The 15085-nt window shown below is 33.8% G+C and overlaps 2 protein-coding genes across 2 annotated transcripts; both read right to left on the bottom strand.

Moving 5' to 3' along the window:
• Positions 1-9563: 9563 nt before the first annotated feature.
• Positions 9564-10094, bottom strand: LOC132165979 (uncharacterized). The gene is made up of 2 exons (XM_059576704.1): positions 9859-10094; positions 9564-9734 (listed from the first exon to the last, which is right to left on the bottom strand). Exons 1-2 carry the CDS (start codon positions 10085-10087, stop codon positions 9637-9639), a joined length of 327 nt encoding a protein of 108 aa, XP_059432687.1. The 5' UTR covers positions 10088-10094; the 3' UTR covers positions 9564-9636.
• A 102-nt stretch (positions 10095-10196) lies between these two features.
• On the bottom strand, positions 10197-11204 carry LOC132165978 (uncharacterized). Its single transcript, XM_059576702.1, has one exon. The coding sequence runs from the start codon at positions 11093-11095 to the stop codon at positions 10487-10489; it is 609 nt and encodes a 202-aa protein (XP_059432685.1). The 5' UTR covers positions 11096-11204; the 3' UTR covers positions 10197-10486.
• Positions 11205-15085: the final 3881 nt, after the last annotated feature.

Raw genomic sequence — 15085 nt, 5'->3', positions numbered from 1 at the left:
ATCCCCTTCATACCAAATCTGATGTCAATGCTTGTTTCATCAAATTCAAAATTCTGGTAGAAAAACAATTTTCCCATTCCATCAAATAACTTCAATCTGATGGAGGTGGGGAGTTCACATCCAAACACTTCCAATCATTTCTCACAAAGCATGGTATTGTGCATAGAAAATCATGCCCATATACATCTCAACAAAATGGTCTAGCTAAAGAAAACTGAGACATATCCTAAAAACTGGACTAACCTTGTTGGCTCACTCTCACTTGTCTAACCGATATTGGGTGGACTCATTCCTTACTGCAACTCATCTCATTAATATGTGGCCATCTCCAGTTCTTGGTAACACTACACCATATTTTAAACTTTATCAAAAAGACCCAGATTATCAACAATTAATTAATTAAAGGTCTTTGGCTGCAAGTGTCACCCATTGTTGAGACCTCTTGGCATCCATAAACTTGAATTTCGATCCATGCCATGCATTTTTCTTGGATATTGCTATGCTGGATACAAGTGTCTTGATCCTATTTCTAACAAGGTCTACCTCTCACGGCACGTTGTCTTTGATGAGCAATCTTTTCCTGCAAAAGATCAAGCCACTTCTCACATGCCTTCCAAGATCAATGTCGTTGGTGATGCTCCCTTTACTCTCACTATAAGTTCCTCTCAAACTCAATCTCAAATACATGCCTCTATTGTTGTTCCTTCTCTTAATGTTATTGCCACTCCTAGCATTTCTGTTCCATCTAATGCTACTAATACATCTGCACCTAGCACCTCCCTATCCCAAGCCTTATCACCAGGTTCTACCCACCATACCAATCCTCCCCCTACTACACCGTCCACTGAAACCCTTGACCCTCTTGCTCAACATACTGATCTTCCACATTCTGCAGCTACTGCACCATCTACCGTAGTTCTAGAACATCCTACTGCACCCCCTGTCATCCACCCCATGACTACTAGGTCACGCACAGGTTCTCTTTGGCCCAAATAATTCCCTGCCTATCAACTTTTTCATTCCACCAAATACCCACTTCAACTCTTCATACTACCCTTCAAGAAACAGAACCTAGTTGTTATCCACGAAGGCAGCAAGCTATGGTTGAGGAATTTCAAGCTTTACAATCAAATGGGACTTGGTCTCTGGTTCCTCGACCTCCACATCAGAACATTATAAGCAACAAATGGGTATATCGCATTAAGCAAAGATCAGATGGCTCTGTGGAAAGATTCAAGGCAAGGCTTGTTGCCAAAGGGTTTGAACAACAATGTGGTATAGATTACACTGAGACAGTTAGTCCAGTAATTAAACCATCCACCATTCGTATTCTACTCTCCTTAGTAGTTCAATTTGACCGGACTATTAGGCGGCTGGATTTGTCAAATGCCTTCCTTCATGGCTCATTGATTGAGAATGTGTTTATGGAACAACCTAAGGGTTTTGTTAATTCCTCAAAACCTAATTTTGTTTGCAAGCTACACAAATCACTCTATGGGTTGAAACAAGCTCCTCGAGCTTGGTTTCATAGACTGTCATCTTACTTGTTGGAACTTGGATTTACTGCCTCTCTTGTGGATTCCTCACTATTTATCTTGCATCATGGGTTAATACTTATTTTCATTCTAGTATATGTTGATGATATTATCATCACTGGTCCTAATGCCAATTTAATTCAGTCTCTTATCACCAAGCTGCAGGTGGAGTTTCCTCTTAAGGACCTTGGTCCTCTTCATTGCTTTTTAGGAATTGAAGTGTCATGGACCAGAAATGGCTTGCATCTCTCTCAAGCCAAATATATATGAGACCTCTTGCAACGCACGAACATGCAGGGAGCTAAACCTGCCAAATCGCCTTGCTCTTCTGGCTCCCAATTGTCCCGATATGATGCAGAACCTTTGCTGGATCCTATTATATATCGCCATGTGGTTGGCTCCCTGCAGTATTGCATCTTGACCAGACCAGAAATTTCTTTCTGTGTCAATCAGCTCTGTCAACATCTTCATTATCCAACTAGTGCCCATTTGTCTGCTGCCAAAAGAGTGCTTAGATATCTCAAGTCATCTGTCGATCATGCATTACACTTCTCAAAGAGCACCTTACACCTTACAGCCTATTGTGACAGTGATTGGGCGGGTAGTCCCGATAACAGACGAGCCACATCAGGATTTGCAGTTTTTCTTGGAAGAAACTTGGTGTCTTGGAGTGCCAAAAAGTAAGCTGTTGTCTCTCGCAGTAGCACTAAAGCAGAATATCGTTCACTTGCCATCACAACTACTAAAGTCTTTTGGATTCGCATGCTCTTCAAGGACATAAAGATTCCTCTCTTTATTGTTCCCACGATTTGCATAATGTTGGAGCCCTTGCCTTAGCTTCTAATCCTGTTTACCATGCTAGGACTAAGCATATTGAAGTTGATTATCACTTTGTACGAGAAAAAGTGATCAACCGCGATATTGCCATCAAATTCATTTCCACTGCCGATCAAATTGCTGATGTATTCACTAAGGGTCTCTCTTCTGTGCGGTTCATCTTCCTCAAATCCAAGCTGCTTGTGATTTCATCCCCTGTCAGCTTGCGAGGGGATGTTAAACTGACTCATGAGTATGCCCAATCAGCTCCTGCAAATTCTGCAAATCAAGATGAATTAGGAAAGCGGCAATATCTCAAGAATCATGCTGCAGCAGATAATGCAAATCAAGATGACAATCATAAAGCAACGGCTATGACAACTAGTCCACAACTCATGAAAGGAAAGTCATGACTAAAATGGAAATACTTCCAGCCAGCCGTTCGAGCAAATCAAAATCATGCAGAAGAAAAGGAAACATGATCAATATACATAAAAACTCATCCCGTAAAGGAATGTTCTGAGCTAATGGTGTAAATATTTTTCATTTACTTCTTCTCTGCTTTTCTGTATATATGGGTGCAAGCACCTCATTGTAAAATACTCTCTGAAAAATATATTGAATCCAATTCTTTTCAATTTGAAGGCTTTGAATATATATTGATGGTAATAATGTTGTTTCGATTTTTTAAATATTTTAGTTTGTCTCGTATCATTTCTTTTCGCTTTCTACTGATAAATTAGTGTTGCTTAGTGATTTTATCTAATTACTAGTTAATTAGATAAAACTAACCCCATTTTCTTTCTAAGGAAGGTACAGTTTCTCAAGAGCAAGCCAGATATCATAGGATGTGGCAGGGCAAGCAAATGGTTTCAGAAAGAGTGGAGAGAAGATCACGGAGAATAATCTGATCTTACAAACACCAAATAACAAAGGCCAGATTAGGAGCAACAGTAAATTCAATGCCAATTGCTATTGCCGAAGAGGAAGAAGCCATAACAATGGTTTCCAAAAACTTCTACACAAGCAAGTGTTCGAAAGAAGATAATTTGACGACAAAGGGATGGTTAAGGTTGGTGAGTGAAGTAACCTAGTTCACGACAGAGACAATTTGGTGTTGTACGTTGGTAGCGACAGAGGAAGAAGAAGAAGAACTGGAGTACGTGGGTGGCCATGATACGAGGATTTGAGTGTCGAACAAAATAAAAATTTGATTGTTGGCTACTTTTGTTAACTGCGGGAAACAAAGAAATTCTGTTGTTGCAGTCAAGACTGCAGCAGTAGGCTACAATGCTGTTTCTAACTTTCTGGTTTGCAAATAATGTGTTTGACAAAATGTGTGACGACCAAAGACCGAAACAAAACCGATAAATATATGACATTGCAAAAAATTGAAAGTTCAATACCTTAAATTTAGAGTTTTTGAACATTTAAGGAGTAATTTTAAAATGCGTAAAAGTTCAGTGAGGTTTTGTAAAGTTTCCCCAAGAATACATCGGTAGCTTCAAGGTAAGAGTAATGTTAGAAGGATGTGACTAAGATTCTCTTTGTATTTTCTCAAATGTGACTTACCTTTTAAAATCACTATTAAACTTGAGATGGTTATTATTGATAATTTTTACGTTCATTTTATTTGAACCGAAGAATATCCAATTTGTTATATTTGAGGAATATTTTTACCCCTTTAAAAAGTGAAAAGACAAAATTAACCTTTAAATATAATTAACTAAGTACTCTCTAGTTCAAATGAGTTGCTGAAGATCATGTTCCCGAGAATTCTCATATCTAATTATTGTAAATCATTTTGAATTTTACTGATGCTCTAATAAGATGAGATCAGACTGTTACAATCTTAAAGGAGCGCGTAGCGACTCTATTACCACCTCCTCCTGTCTTTTTCCATTGAAAAGAAGAGAAAGAATACCAACTCTTTTTTGTCTCAATGCCAACTCACACTATATGTTACCTGAATAGACTCAAGCTATGATCTTATCCTTATCCAATGTTGGGGAAAGAAAATACAAACAATATCATAATGTATATATCAACATCATCATCCAACATGTCACGTTGGTAAGGTGCATGCACATGGGCTCCTCAAAGAAGGCCAAAACTATACACATTGCTCATTAGATCTCCTGACCCACTTGATCTTCAACACTTTTTTTCACATCCTCCAAAATATTTTCCATATAGGTTAATTTTCTGACAAGCCAAACACCACTTTCTGACTCAGATATAAAGAATTCTGACTCGAACACAACTAATATATTGTTCTTGTTTTTGTCTTTCCTCTTCCACGGGCACGACCACATTGTTTGATCATTTCACTTAAATAAGTTTTCCCTCCCTTCTTAAATTTTCAACTTCCCCACTATTTGAGTATTTTACTTTGTTCCATTGAAAGGTTAGAAAAGCTTTCGGGGTTTTATAAGAAAATTTGATTTTTGAATAGACACCTGCTAATAGTGTCACCCAGTGAAAAGCACTAGCCATTTCAACGCTAATTTTTTTTGTTTAAATTTTAAATTAATAACCATTTTCTAACTAACATTTTCAACAGTCAAGAAAATGATTGTTTTAACGGTCAAAAATTGCTCTTATAATTCTATAAAATGATGATTTCAGAAATTCCAACTACTACTCTTTCGCAGTTGCACATTCTTAATTTAAGATAGTATTCAGAATTCGCAATCTACATACACAATACTATAATACGATGTAATATTGTTTCATGAGTACAAAAATTATTGTATTTCCTTTGCAAAACTTAGGGATAATTTCACTTAGAAACCCTGAACTATTATACATTTTGAGAAAATCTTCCAAATTTGAAAAACTCTCAATATCACATCCCCTAAACTTTCTATTTGATGCAATTGACTCCCCTCCGTCAATTTTTGCCATTAAACCCTAACAAAAACCACTAAAAAAACCAACTACCCTTCAATTTTTATTTTTTATTTTTTTTTTAATTTTCAATTTAAAATGAAGTGTAAATTTGAAATTTTATAAATGTGTCAAAGGTATAAATGTCATTTTACTACTTTTAACGTCCAAAAACTGACGAAATGGATAAAATGCATCAAATTGAAAGTTCGGAAGGTAAAAGTGAGAGGTTTTAAAATTGAAGAAGTCTTTTCAAATCGCATAGTAATTCAGGGATCCTTTGTGGAATTTTCTCTAAAACTAATTATATAAGTAGGAGAAAATATTTATCTAAGAGATAAGCCACTCCCACATAGTATTCTGCTGTACTTTCTTCTAATTTCGAAAATTACACCTTTTTTTTTTTTCCAACACACATAAAAGAGTGGTGCTTACTGCATAAAAAAAATAATAAAAAATAAATAAATAAAAAGAAAAAAAAAAGTTTATTTAATCACCCTGAGGACCACCAGAAGATAGAGTCCCATATGCATAGGCTTCCTCATCACAGCTTTTCCACCTCCCCAACCGCGTTAATGTGGGCTGCTATAGGCTGCCTCTTGTGGGGTGATTGGTTTTCAAGGACCCATTTGATGATACCACACATAAAGTGATCTCCTTTGAATCAACAGCGACCTTTTTCTTTTTCTTTTTCTTTTTCTTTTCCTTTTCATTTTCTTTTATAAATTACATAAAAACAGCCCCAATATGATATTTCTTTATGAGTATATTGCTTTTCTCAGCTTTAAAGCATTGTATGATCAATTGTAGCGACTTTTAAAGCTTTAAATTTGAACAATCAATCAAGTTTATAAAACTATAATATCATTTACAATATTCTCATTCAATTAAAAAAAAAAAATCATTTTTAGTATATTTATTTATTTTATTTTTAAAAAATATCATGGTTATCTTTAATTTTTGTCATTAATTAAGCTTAACCCATCACGCATGCACAACGAAACAGCAAACTGTTTGAGAATTCATGTCAAGAAGAGGGATGAGAATTCATATTTCAATCAATCTCTTTTTATTTTATTTTTTTCTGTTTTTTTTTTTTTAGATCACGTCATAAATATGTAAAACTCTAACTGATTTTAAAACTTATGACAGACAAGTCAGAGTAACACGCCATCGAATATTTAAGAGGCAGTCTCACGATCAAAGTGTTAGGAAGTTGTCATTGTATATTCCCGCAAGGACCCATTTGATAGTACCACACATAAAGTGATCTCCTATGAATCAACAGCCACCTTTTTCTTTTTCTTTTTCTTTTTCTTTTATAAATTACATAAAAACAGCCCCTATATGATATTTCTTTATGAGTATATTGCTTTTCTCAGCTTTAAAATATTGTATGATCAATTGTAACGACTTTTAAAGCTTTAAATTTGAACAATCAATCAAGTTTTTTTTTTTTTTTTTTTTTGAAGAAAAGACTGCTTTCTCATTAATTAATTCAAACCAGCTGGAGCATATTGCTCCATCTGTAAAACATCAGAAATACATGCTGGTGGCTCATGTAGCCACAACTTATCCATAAAATTCTGTGTTTATAAAACTATAATGTCATTTACAATATCCTCGTTCAATTAAAATATATATATATATATATATATATATATATATATATATTCATGGTTATATGCACAACGAAACAGCAACTGTTTGAGAATTCATGTCAAGAAGAGGGATGAGAATTCATATTTCAATCAATCTCTTTTTTTTCTGTTTTTTTTTTTAAGATCGCATCATAAATATGTAAAATTGATTAAAAATTTTAGTTGCGTGAGTACAATGAAACTGTTCTCATTTTTTTATTTTTTAATATTATTGAAATTTAAAATTTAGAAAAGACACTCTAACTGATTTTAAAACTTATGAGAGACAGGTCAGAGTAACACGCCATCGAATATTTAAGAGGCAGTCTCGCGATCAAAGTGTTAGGAAGTTGTCATTGTATATTCCCGCAAGTCAAAAGGCAACGGAGAAAGAGGAGGACACTAGGCAGAATCTAATAGCAGCGAATTCCCAACCATACAAATAAAATAAAGATGTAAATTGAGAAGAATTGGTCGAATGAAATATGAACGGGATACTGAATCTTGATTAGATTAATCAACAAGATATATTATTTCTCTTATATTAATCAGCACTCCACGAATATTTGGTGATCAGGCTTAATAGTTAATACTAGTCTTTATCAAAACTTTCTTTTTCAAATTTTTTAAATTTCAATTTATTAACCATATTCGTACTACCAAAAAAATAAAATTATCATAAATATATATATTTATATATTTAATATTCCTTTGGTAAGTGGCTTTCTGGTTTGACCTATGGACATAAAAAGCACTTAAATTCTCTCCCACCACCCACAGCTTTCACTTTCAGAACCTTATCTCCTAGAAAATGGCTTCTATGCAGTAATGAAGATGATAGGCCATGGGCCCCCCTTTGGTTGGATAGAGACTAATATTTCTTACCCTCGACAAGACAACCTTTTGTGACTTTGTCCTTGCGTATGCTGCTCTGCAGTCTAGAGTGTAGGTGGAAGTACCATCATGCCACTTTCTCATTTATCTTTAGCTTTGTGCCTTATGCTCTTTGAATTACTCTTGAATTATATATGTACACAAGCTAATTTTTGGTTTTTTACTTTCATATAATGACTAAATTTAGGATATTGTTAGCGTTGGCAAAATGGATTGTCGTATTGGATTCGTATCAATTCGGTTGGCTCATGAATTTGTTTATATATAAAAGTGTTGAATATCCAAATTTGAATACGAGATGATACGTGTAACTCGTTTAGATAAACGTATCGTTTTGGATTGACACAATCTGACCTGTTAACACATTTAATTTAGCTGTCAATATGTTCCGACCTAACCCAACAATGCAGTCATTTTAATTTTTATAGCCTAACCAAAATGGCAAAATCCCAGCAACCAAGCAGCAATGCAGTTTTTTTTTTTAATTGAAAAAGAATAGTGGTCGGGAGAATTGATAGAAAGCCTCCAAAACAACAAAAGTTAATTCATGAATCTATTATTAGTGTTGATTGAGCTTGAGCATGTACATCGTAACATATCTTAAAATAACTTGCATAAATTCAACAAAACATATGGACAATCTACTTAGCTCAATTTTAAGATACGTGTCTAATTCTAATGGACATTTATAGGAGTAATTCTATGTAGCTTATTTGTGTCTTATTAAGAATAATGTGGTTATTAGTGGGATACAAGTAGGCCACCTAGAATTACTCCATCTATAGCATGCAATACAAAACAAATGAACGAAAATTCAAAAAAAAATTATTTTTTTGGTTAAAAATTTGAATAAATAAATAGGTCAACCCGTGAACCAGCAGGTTGACACGACACAAGTCGACTCGTTTTATTAAACGGGTGACCCGAACTCGGTTAACATAAACTTTAGCCTTAAAGTTACGTATCGTGTTCGTAGGTCGCGAGTTAAATTGCCAGCCCTAAATATTGTAATATCTATAATTCTCACTGTTTTAATTATTCTTTATTAATTCACTGTTAGGTTTTTAAAAATATTATTAAAATAAATTTCTAAAAATTTATAACTGATACTGGTGGTTCAATTGGGCCATCCTCAAAGTAGCTGGTGGGAATAATCAAACCACCTTAAAACAATTTGATCATGTTCAACCACCTTATAATTCGCTTGAAAATTATAAGGGTGGTGGTTAAATGATTGAAGAAAATTTTTAAGTGGTTAGAGTATGTGCTAAAATGTGGGTTCGAATCTTTGCAATGAAAATTTCTCACATATGCTTGATTAGTATTAGCCGCCTTAAATTTCTATTGATGCCATGGTGGGACTGGATTAACTATGGCTCAGTCAGATTTAAAGAAACGCCTGCAGTTCTCACCATCTAGGCCTTGGTGGATTTGAATTAGGTTATGACTTAATCGGACTTAAAAGAACGCATGCGATTCTCACAATCTAGGCATTAGTAGGTCTAAATTAAACTATAGTTCAATCAAACTTGAGGAAGGCGGTAGGAAACGCCTGCAGTTCCTACCGTCTAGACCCCTCATATGTCTTGAAAGAACATTAATTTTTACAATTCAGATACTGATGATTAATACAGAGTCCGTCATTAGTTCTAATTTATTTCTTAATTCATGAATTTCCTTTGAATTGGTGATATAATCAGTAGCTTATGAGATCATTAATCATTTTATTTAGAATATCTCAAAAGTCCAATTTTTAAGTAGATGTTAATTTATGTCATAATTAATCCAGTCTTCAGCCCCAAGGGGTCCAGATCCAGATCCAGTTGTCTCTCCTCTTTCAAAATTCTCATAAATTCTCATTGTCAATTATCAATGTGCTCATAATTAGCCCATCCCCTAGGGACTCCAGCTGTCCCCCATTCCATTTTCCTTCCCAATGTCAATGTTTTCCTAATAAATCCTGCAAAAAAAAACAAAAAACAAATTAAATACCTAATAAATAAACCAAATATTTAATAAATTTTTATATATATAAAAAAATAAAAAATAAAATAAAAAAGTGAAAGGGTGAAAGAAACCAGAACCTGGTATACAATTACGGCAGATGAACGGACGGACGGACGAACGGCGTACGTAGCTAACGACCTTAAACAAAGCACGAATGAACGGCGTGAACGGAGAACCAAACGGCAAGAGTAACGGGGAGTACGCACAGCACAACCCAAAAGAAGAAGAAAATCGTGTAACGGAGAAACCAGGGACGACGCCGGCAAACAGCACAGGACACCGAATGATGCCAGGCCCAATATCCATGTTTATCTAATTCTGAATGGAATCTCTCGTTAACCTCAATTTAATTTAGATTAAAATTTAAATTTAAAGTTTAATTTTTGTGGAATTTATTGAATTAGGGTGCGATAGCTTCGTTGAATCGCCATCAATGGCCGCCATGACATATAGCAATTTTATATATCTATACAGACAGGTGTATGTCTCATAGTTCCTCAAATCGAATTTCGGTCACCGGATTACACAAAAAAAAATCCAAGTCCGCTCCGAATCATCAACTTATCCGACCCGATCAGATCACAAAACATTTCGCTGTTATCTGACTCTTCCAAGGACAGGAAAGCCGAGGAATCTGACGCCGCCGCCGTTGCCGTCGCCGTCAGAGACCCGTCAAAACACATTAATCGATCAACGTACCCTAAATCATTCCTCGGCTTTGGACATGTTGGAGAGCCGGCTCGGCCTCGGCTGGAAATCGGATCGCCGGCGCTGCTGGTGCGAAGAGGGCCGAATCAAAGCGGCCAAGGCTCGCTTCACCAAATCACCTTCGACGCCGCCGATCCTCACCAGCGAGTTCGTCATGGCCGATCGCCGGGCGTTCAGCCTGTTCGGAGAGTACGGCACCGCTTGCTGCGAGCCGAATCCCTTGTGCAAGCTGCACCGGAACGAGCCGGGGTGCGTGGTAGGCGAGCACATACAGGTTCTCTTCGGACCCTGCCGCTTCACGACCTGGCCGCTGCTGGCACCGACGGGACGCGGCGAAACGGAGATGGATCGGTTGGGAGAGGTCGAGCGGTCGATGGAAAATCGTACGGACGCCGCGGAGGAAGAGGCTCCGCACAGGTTGACACGCGTAGGAGATGTTGAGCGCGTGAAGAACCTGGAGGATCTGGAGGAGAAGGTCGAGGTGGAGGAGGCGAAGTACGGGGAAGGAGAAGAGCGTGAGTGAGACTGAGATCCATATAATCTGTCGGAAGGGGAGACTGATCTGACGATCGGTCCGCTTGACGATCTTCTAGAAGTTGCCGCCATTTTTGTTGCAGAAGAGAGAGAGAGACAGAAGAGAGGGAGGAATCTTTTTCTTTTCTTTTTTCTTGTAAGCCGTGTTTGGCTGTGTAAATTGGCAAACCTGACTTCACTCGAGCTATGTATTTATAGGGTTTGAAGAAGGAAAAGGCAGGGAAACGAAGCGCGAGAACAGCCGAGACATTTCGCGATATTTTCCTTCTGGATCTTTATTTCACGGTTTTGCAATGATACCCTCTTTTATTCTCGTATTTATTTTTGGGTATGCTCATTCTGGCACCTTGTTATTTCTTCATTTCGCCAGCCTATCACTCCTTAAATACATTTTGTTCCAAAGACAAAATTGAAGTATATGCCAATATTAATATTAAATATTTATTAATTAAGTTTTAATAAACGAATTAATAGCTAGGAAATATTAGGAAAGTTAATTAAATTTAGACATAAATAAAACATGTCAATAAATTCTACAAAAAAGGTGGTTAAAAAACCCAACTTACTACATTTTGATAACAAAATGACCCAAATACTACTTATTCTAGTAGTGTGTGTTCTATCAAAATAAAGTTAATTAAAGTAATGTTAAAAGCTAAATTTTTATCTCATAATTATTCGCAATACTAATATAGTAATGACAATCAATCTCATAAATTGCAACTGTCATTTTTTTTTTTTGTTTACATGTTTACACAAGGAAGAGGGGAATTCGAACTAGTGACCTCCGTTTTATGAGGTGTGATTTATAGTCATTGAGCTACCCTTTGGGTACATAATATTAATATTATGTGATTATTGTGAAATAAAAATGTAGTGTATAATATATATACCGTTTGTTTGTTATTAGATTTTTTTTAATTGTTTTTTTGAAAGCATTTATTGAGATAGAAAAATATTTTTTTAAAAAGAAATAATCAGAGCATATATATATATATATTTTGTGATACACTGAACCTAGATCAATAAAGTGGGGATAATATTAGCAAACACCCACCAAAAACATTTGCAAACAGACAAAGCATCTACATGATGCAAGAACGTGTGCTAAAAAAGAGAGAAAATAATTTTTTTTAAATAGGGATATAATAGCAAAAATTCCAAAAACTAGGGATATAATAGCAATAAAACAAACTCATCAGTGTTTCCTGAGGTTACTCTGCTTAGGATGTTTAACCTGACCAGACAAGCGGTTTGGTTAGTTAAAACTGCAGGCAGGTGTACGATTTTTGGTTTTTTTTTTTTTAAGAAAGCTGTGGGCAAAAAAAAAAACAATTTTGCTGTGGGCAGTACCTTACATATGACAGCCTTTTGGGATTCTCAAAGGAGTCTCTGCCGTCCTGCCACGTGTGCTCTCATGCGTTATTAACACGCTCTTTGGATACCACGTACGTAGTAGCGTGCCGTCCACTGGAAATTTAGTGTGACCAGTTATTTTGGTAATAATTTCACGCAGTTATACACGTGTCGTTGTCACAATGGTTCCAAGTGCAAACAGGAGCGGTGTGTCGCCGATGTTTTTGGGAGTTTAATAAATAAATAATAAATGCTTTTGTTTTTTTACAGCAAAGGATTTGATAAATAATTAACAGATTTTAAAGAGTTAAAGAGTCAGTTATGAACCTGCCCATTATTTTGGTGAAATTCGAGACTCGTCACTCGTTTGACAATGTTTTTTATAACTTCGTTTTTGGCGTTTTTTTTAAAAAAAAAACATTAATAAATCAATATATAAAGAATTATATTGCAACTAAAAACATAATAAGGGTGTATTTGACATTATGATTTTATAGATAAAAATATACAATTTTAAACTAAATTGTACAGAATAATGTAAAAAAATATGCATTTTTTAAATCACTTATAATAAGGTGTTTTTTTAATAAAAAAAAAAGGCACAATTTTTAAAAAGTTAAACTGTAATTTTAAAGGCCAAGCTTCGATTTTGCAATACTCTGCTTAGATTAATGAAAATATAAAATGGATATTACTTTTTATATTAAAATGCTATTCAAATCGAACAAAACAATAATGGTTTTGTAATTAAAGTAGATAGTTAATTCATTTTAAAATATTAATGCAAAAACAGTTATCCCATTCAAATGGTAAAAATTAATAAAAATAACTCTTAAAGTATGTCAAGTATATATAGTGAAATCCTATGTCGAATAATAGCATACTGAATTTTTTTATGAGGAACAAGACCTATCACAACAAATTTTATTTATTTTTTATTAGGGTGATAGTTTTGAAAAGATAGATTGTCTATCTGTTTTTCTCGTCGAAGTTATTTTACAAAGATTTTCTAAATAATAAGGAAAATAAAATGGTTTTAAAAGAAAATGTTATTTTAGAGTTTTGGAGTTTTATCAACAATTTGCATCAAGCAAGCATTGAAATATTTGAAAACTTGTTTTTTCTCTTTTTGGATGGTAAATATTTTTTGGAATATAAAATCTAAATCGAACCTATGTTTGAATTGAAATTAAGATACTATTGCATGTTCTTCTTGTCAAAATATTTTTCAAATCGAACTTAAGGTTCAGAAGTATTGATTTTAGAAAAATGTTAAAGTCACAACATAAATTCAACTTATGGCCAATTTTTCTCCTACGTGTCATTTAAAAAAAAAATGATAGAGAGAATTTTGGGATTCTGAAAATTTGAAAAAAAAAAAAAGACAATTTATTTGGTTTAAAATTCAAATTTTTTTTACACGTACAAAAGAAGTTGGCCATGAGTTGAGTTTATGTTGTGTTCGTATCAAACCTCTTTGATTTTAAGTTAGTAGATTAAAATATTATCAGAAGTTATATATCATGATCTTATTTAAAAACTCTCTAATATATTCCAATCTTTCAAAGATTATTTAAAAACTCTCTAATAACAATGTCAGGCCCCCATTTAGCAAAAAAAATTATTTTGTTTTTTATTTTCTCTTTTTTTTAAAAAAAAAAAATATATATATATATATTAGTAAACAATTCAAACACAAAACATTTCTAAAAACACAAAAATAATTTTCATTTTTATATGTCATCAAAACATTTTTTTTCAAACGAAAAATAAATAATAATAAAAAATCTCCCAAAATACATTAACCTAAAAATTGGATGCCTATATTTATCAATTTGAAGAGAACCATTAAAACTACGTACCATCATGACAAACTAAGAAAGAGATATTGAATTGATGGTTCTAAATCATTTTCATAATATAAATCAAGAAAATGACATGGTTCTAAAAATTTTAATGTGCGTTATTAATTTTAAATCCTTGGATGGTGGATGAAATCATTTATATTGACCAGAAAATATATATATATATTGTGTACTTTTATTCTTCGAATCATGTGGTGGGTATGATCTTAAGAGATATGGAAATGATGTTAGGTCCTCCTTTAACTTGTAAAGGTGGCATACCTAAACTCAAAGTTAGTCATGACAAGGTTGTATGTGGTTGGAGTATAATTTACGGCTATTAACTGTCTAAATTGTTAATAAATAAAAAAATTTACGGTCAACAAGAAATTTTATAGTAAATTTACAAAATAGATGGTTAAGAGAATGACATGTAACATATCAGATAATACACTTCTTTTTAATAAATCTTGAACTATTTTTCCTCATAGGCCAATACCTTTTTTAAAAAATAAATAAATAAATAAAGAATCATCTAAGGATTGCTTAGCATTATCACGTCAACAAAATGAGATAAAAGTATAATCATTCCTCTTCAAAGAACCTCACTCAAATGGTTTTTGTTTTTTTTTTTTTGGTTAAGACTTTTTCTTCTAAACAGAATAAAAAAAAAAAAATTATTTAAATCTATTCTATTAAACTCATGTATGTACTATGTTCTTAGGATATGTACAGGATTAATAATGTTTTATCCACTAAAAATTAATATAATTTTAAAAATTATTATTAAATTTGAATTTAATTATAGATAAACTTTAAAAGAATAAAAGATAATAATAATTATAGCATTACCCAATGACTC

The sequence above is a fragment of the Corylus avellana genome, chromosome ca11, assembly GCF_901000735.1.
Source record: "Corylus avellana chromosome ca11, CavTom2PMs-1.0".
NCBI classification, from domain to species: Eukaryota; Viridiplantae; Streptophyta; class Magnoliopsida; order Fagales; family Betulaceae; genus Corylus; species Corylus avellana.
The sequence above is the reverse complement of the archived record's forward strand: the minus strand, read 5'-3'. Positions and strand labels throughout refer to the sequence as shown.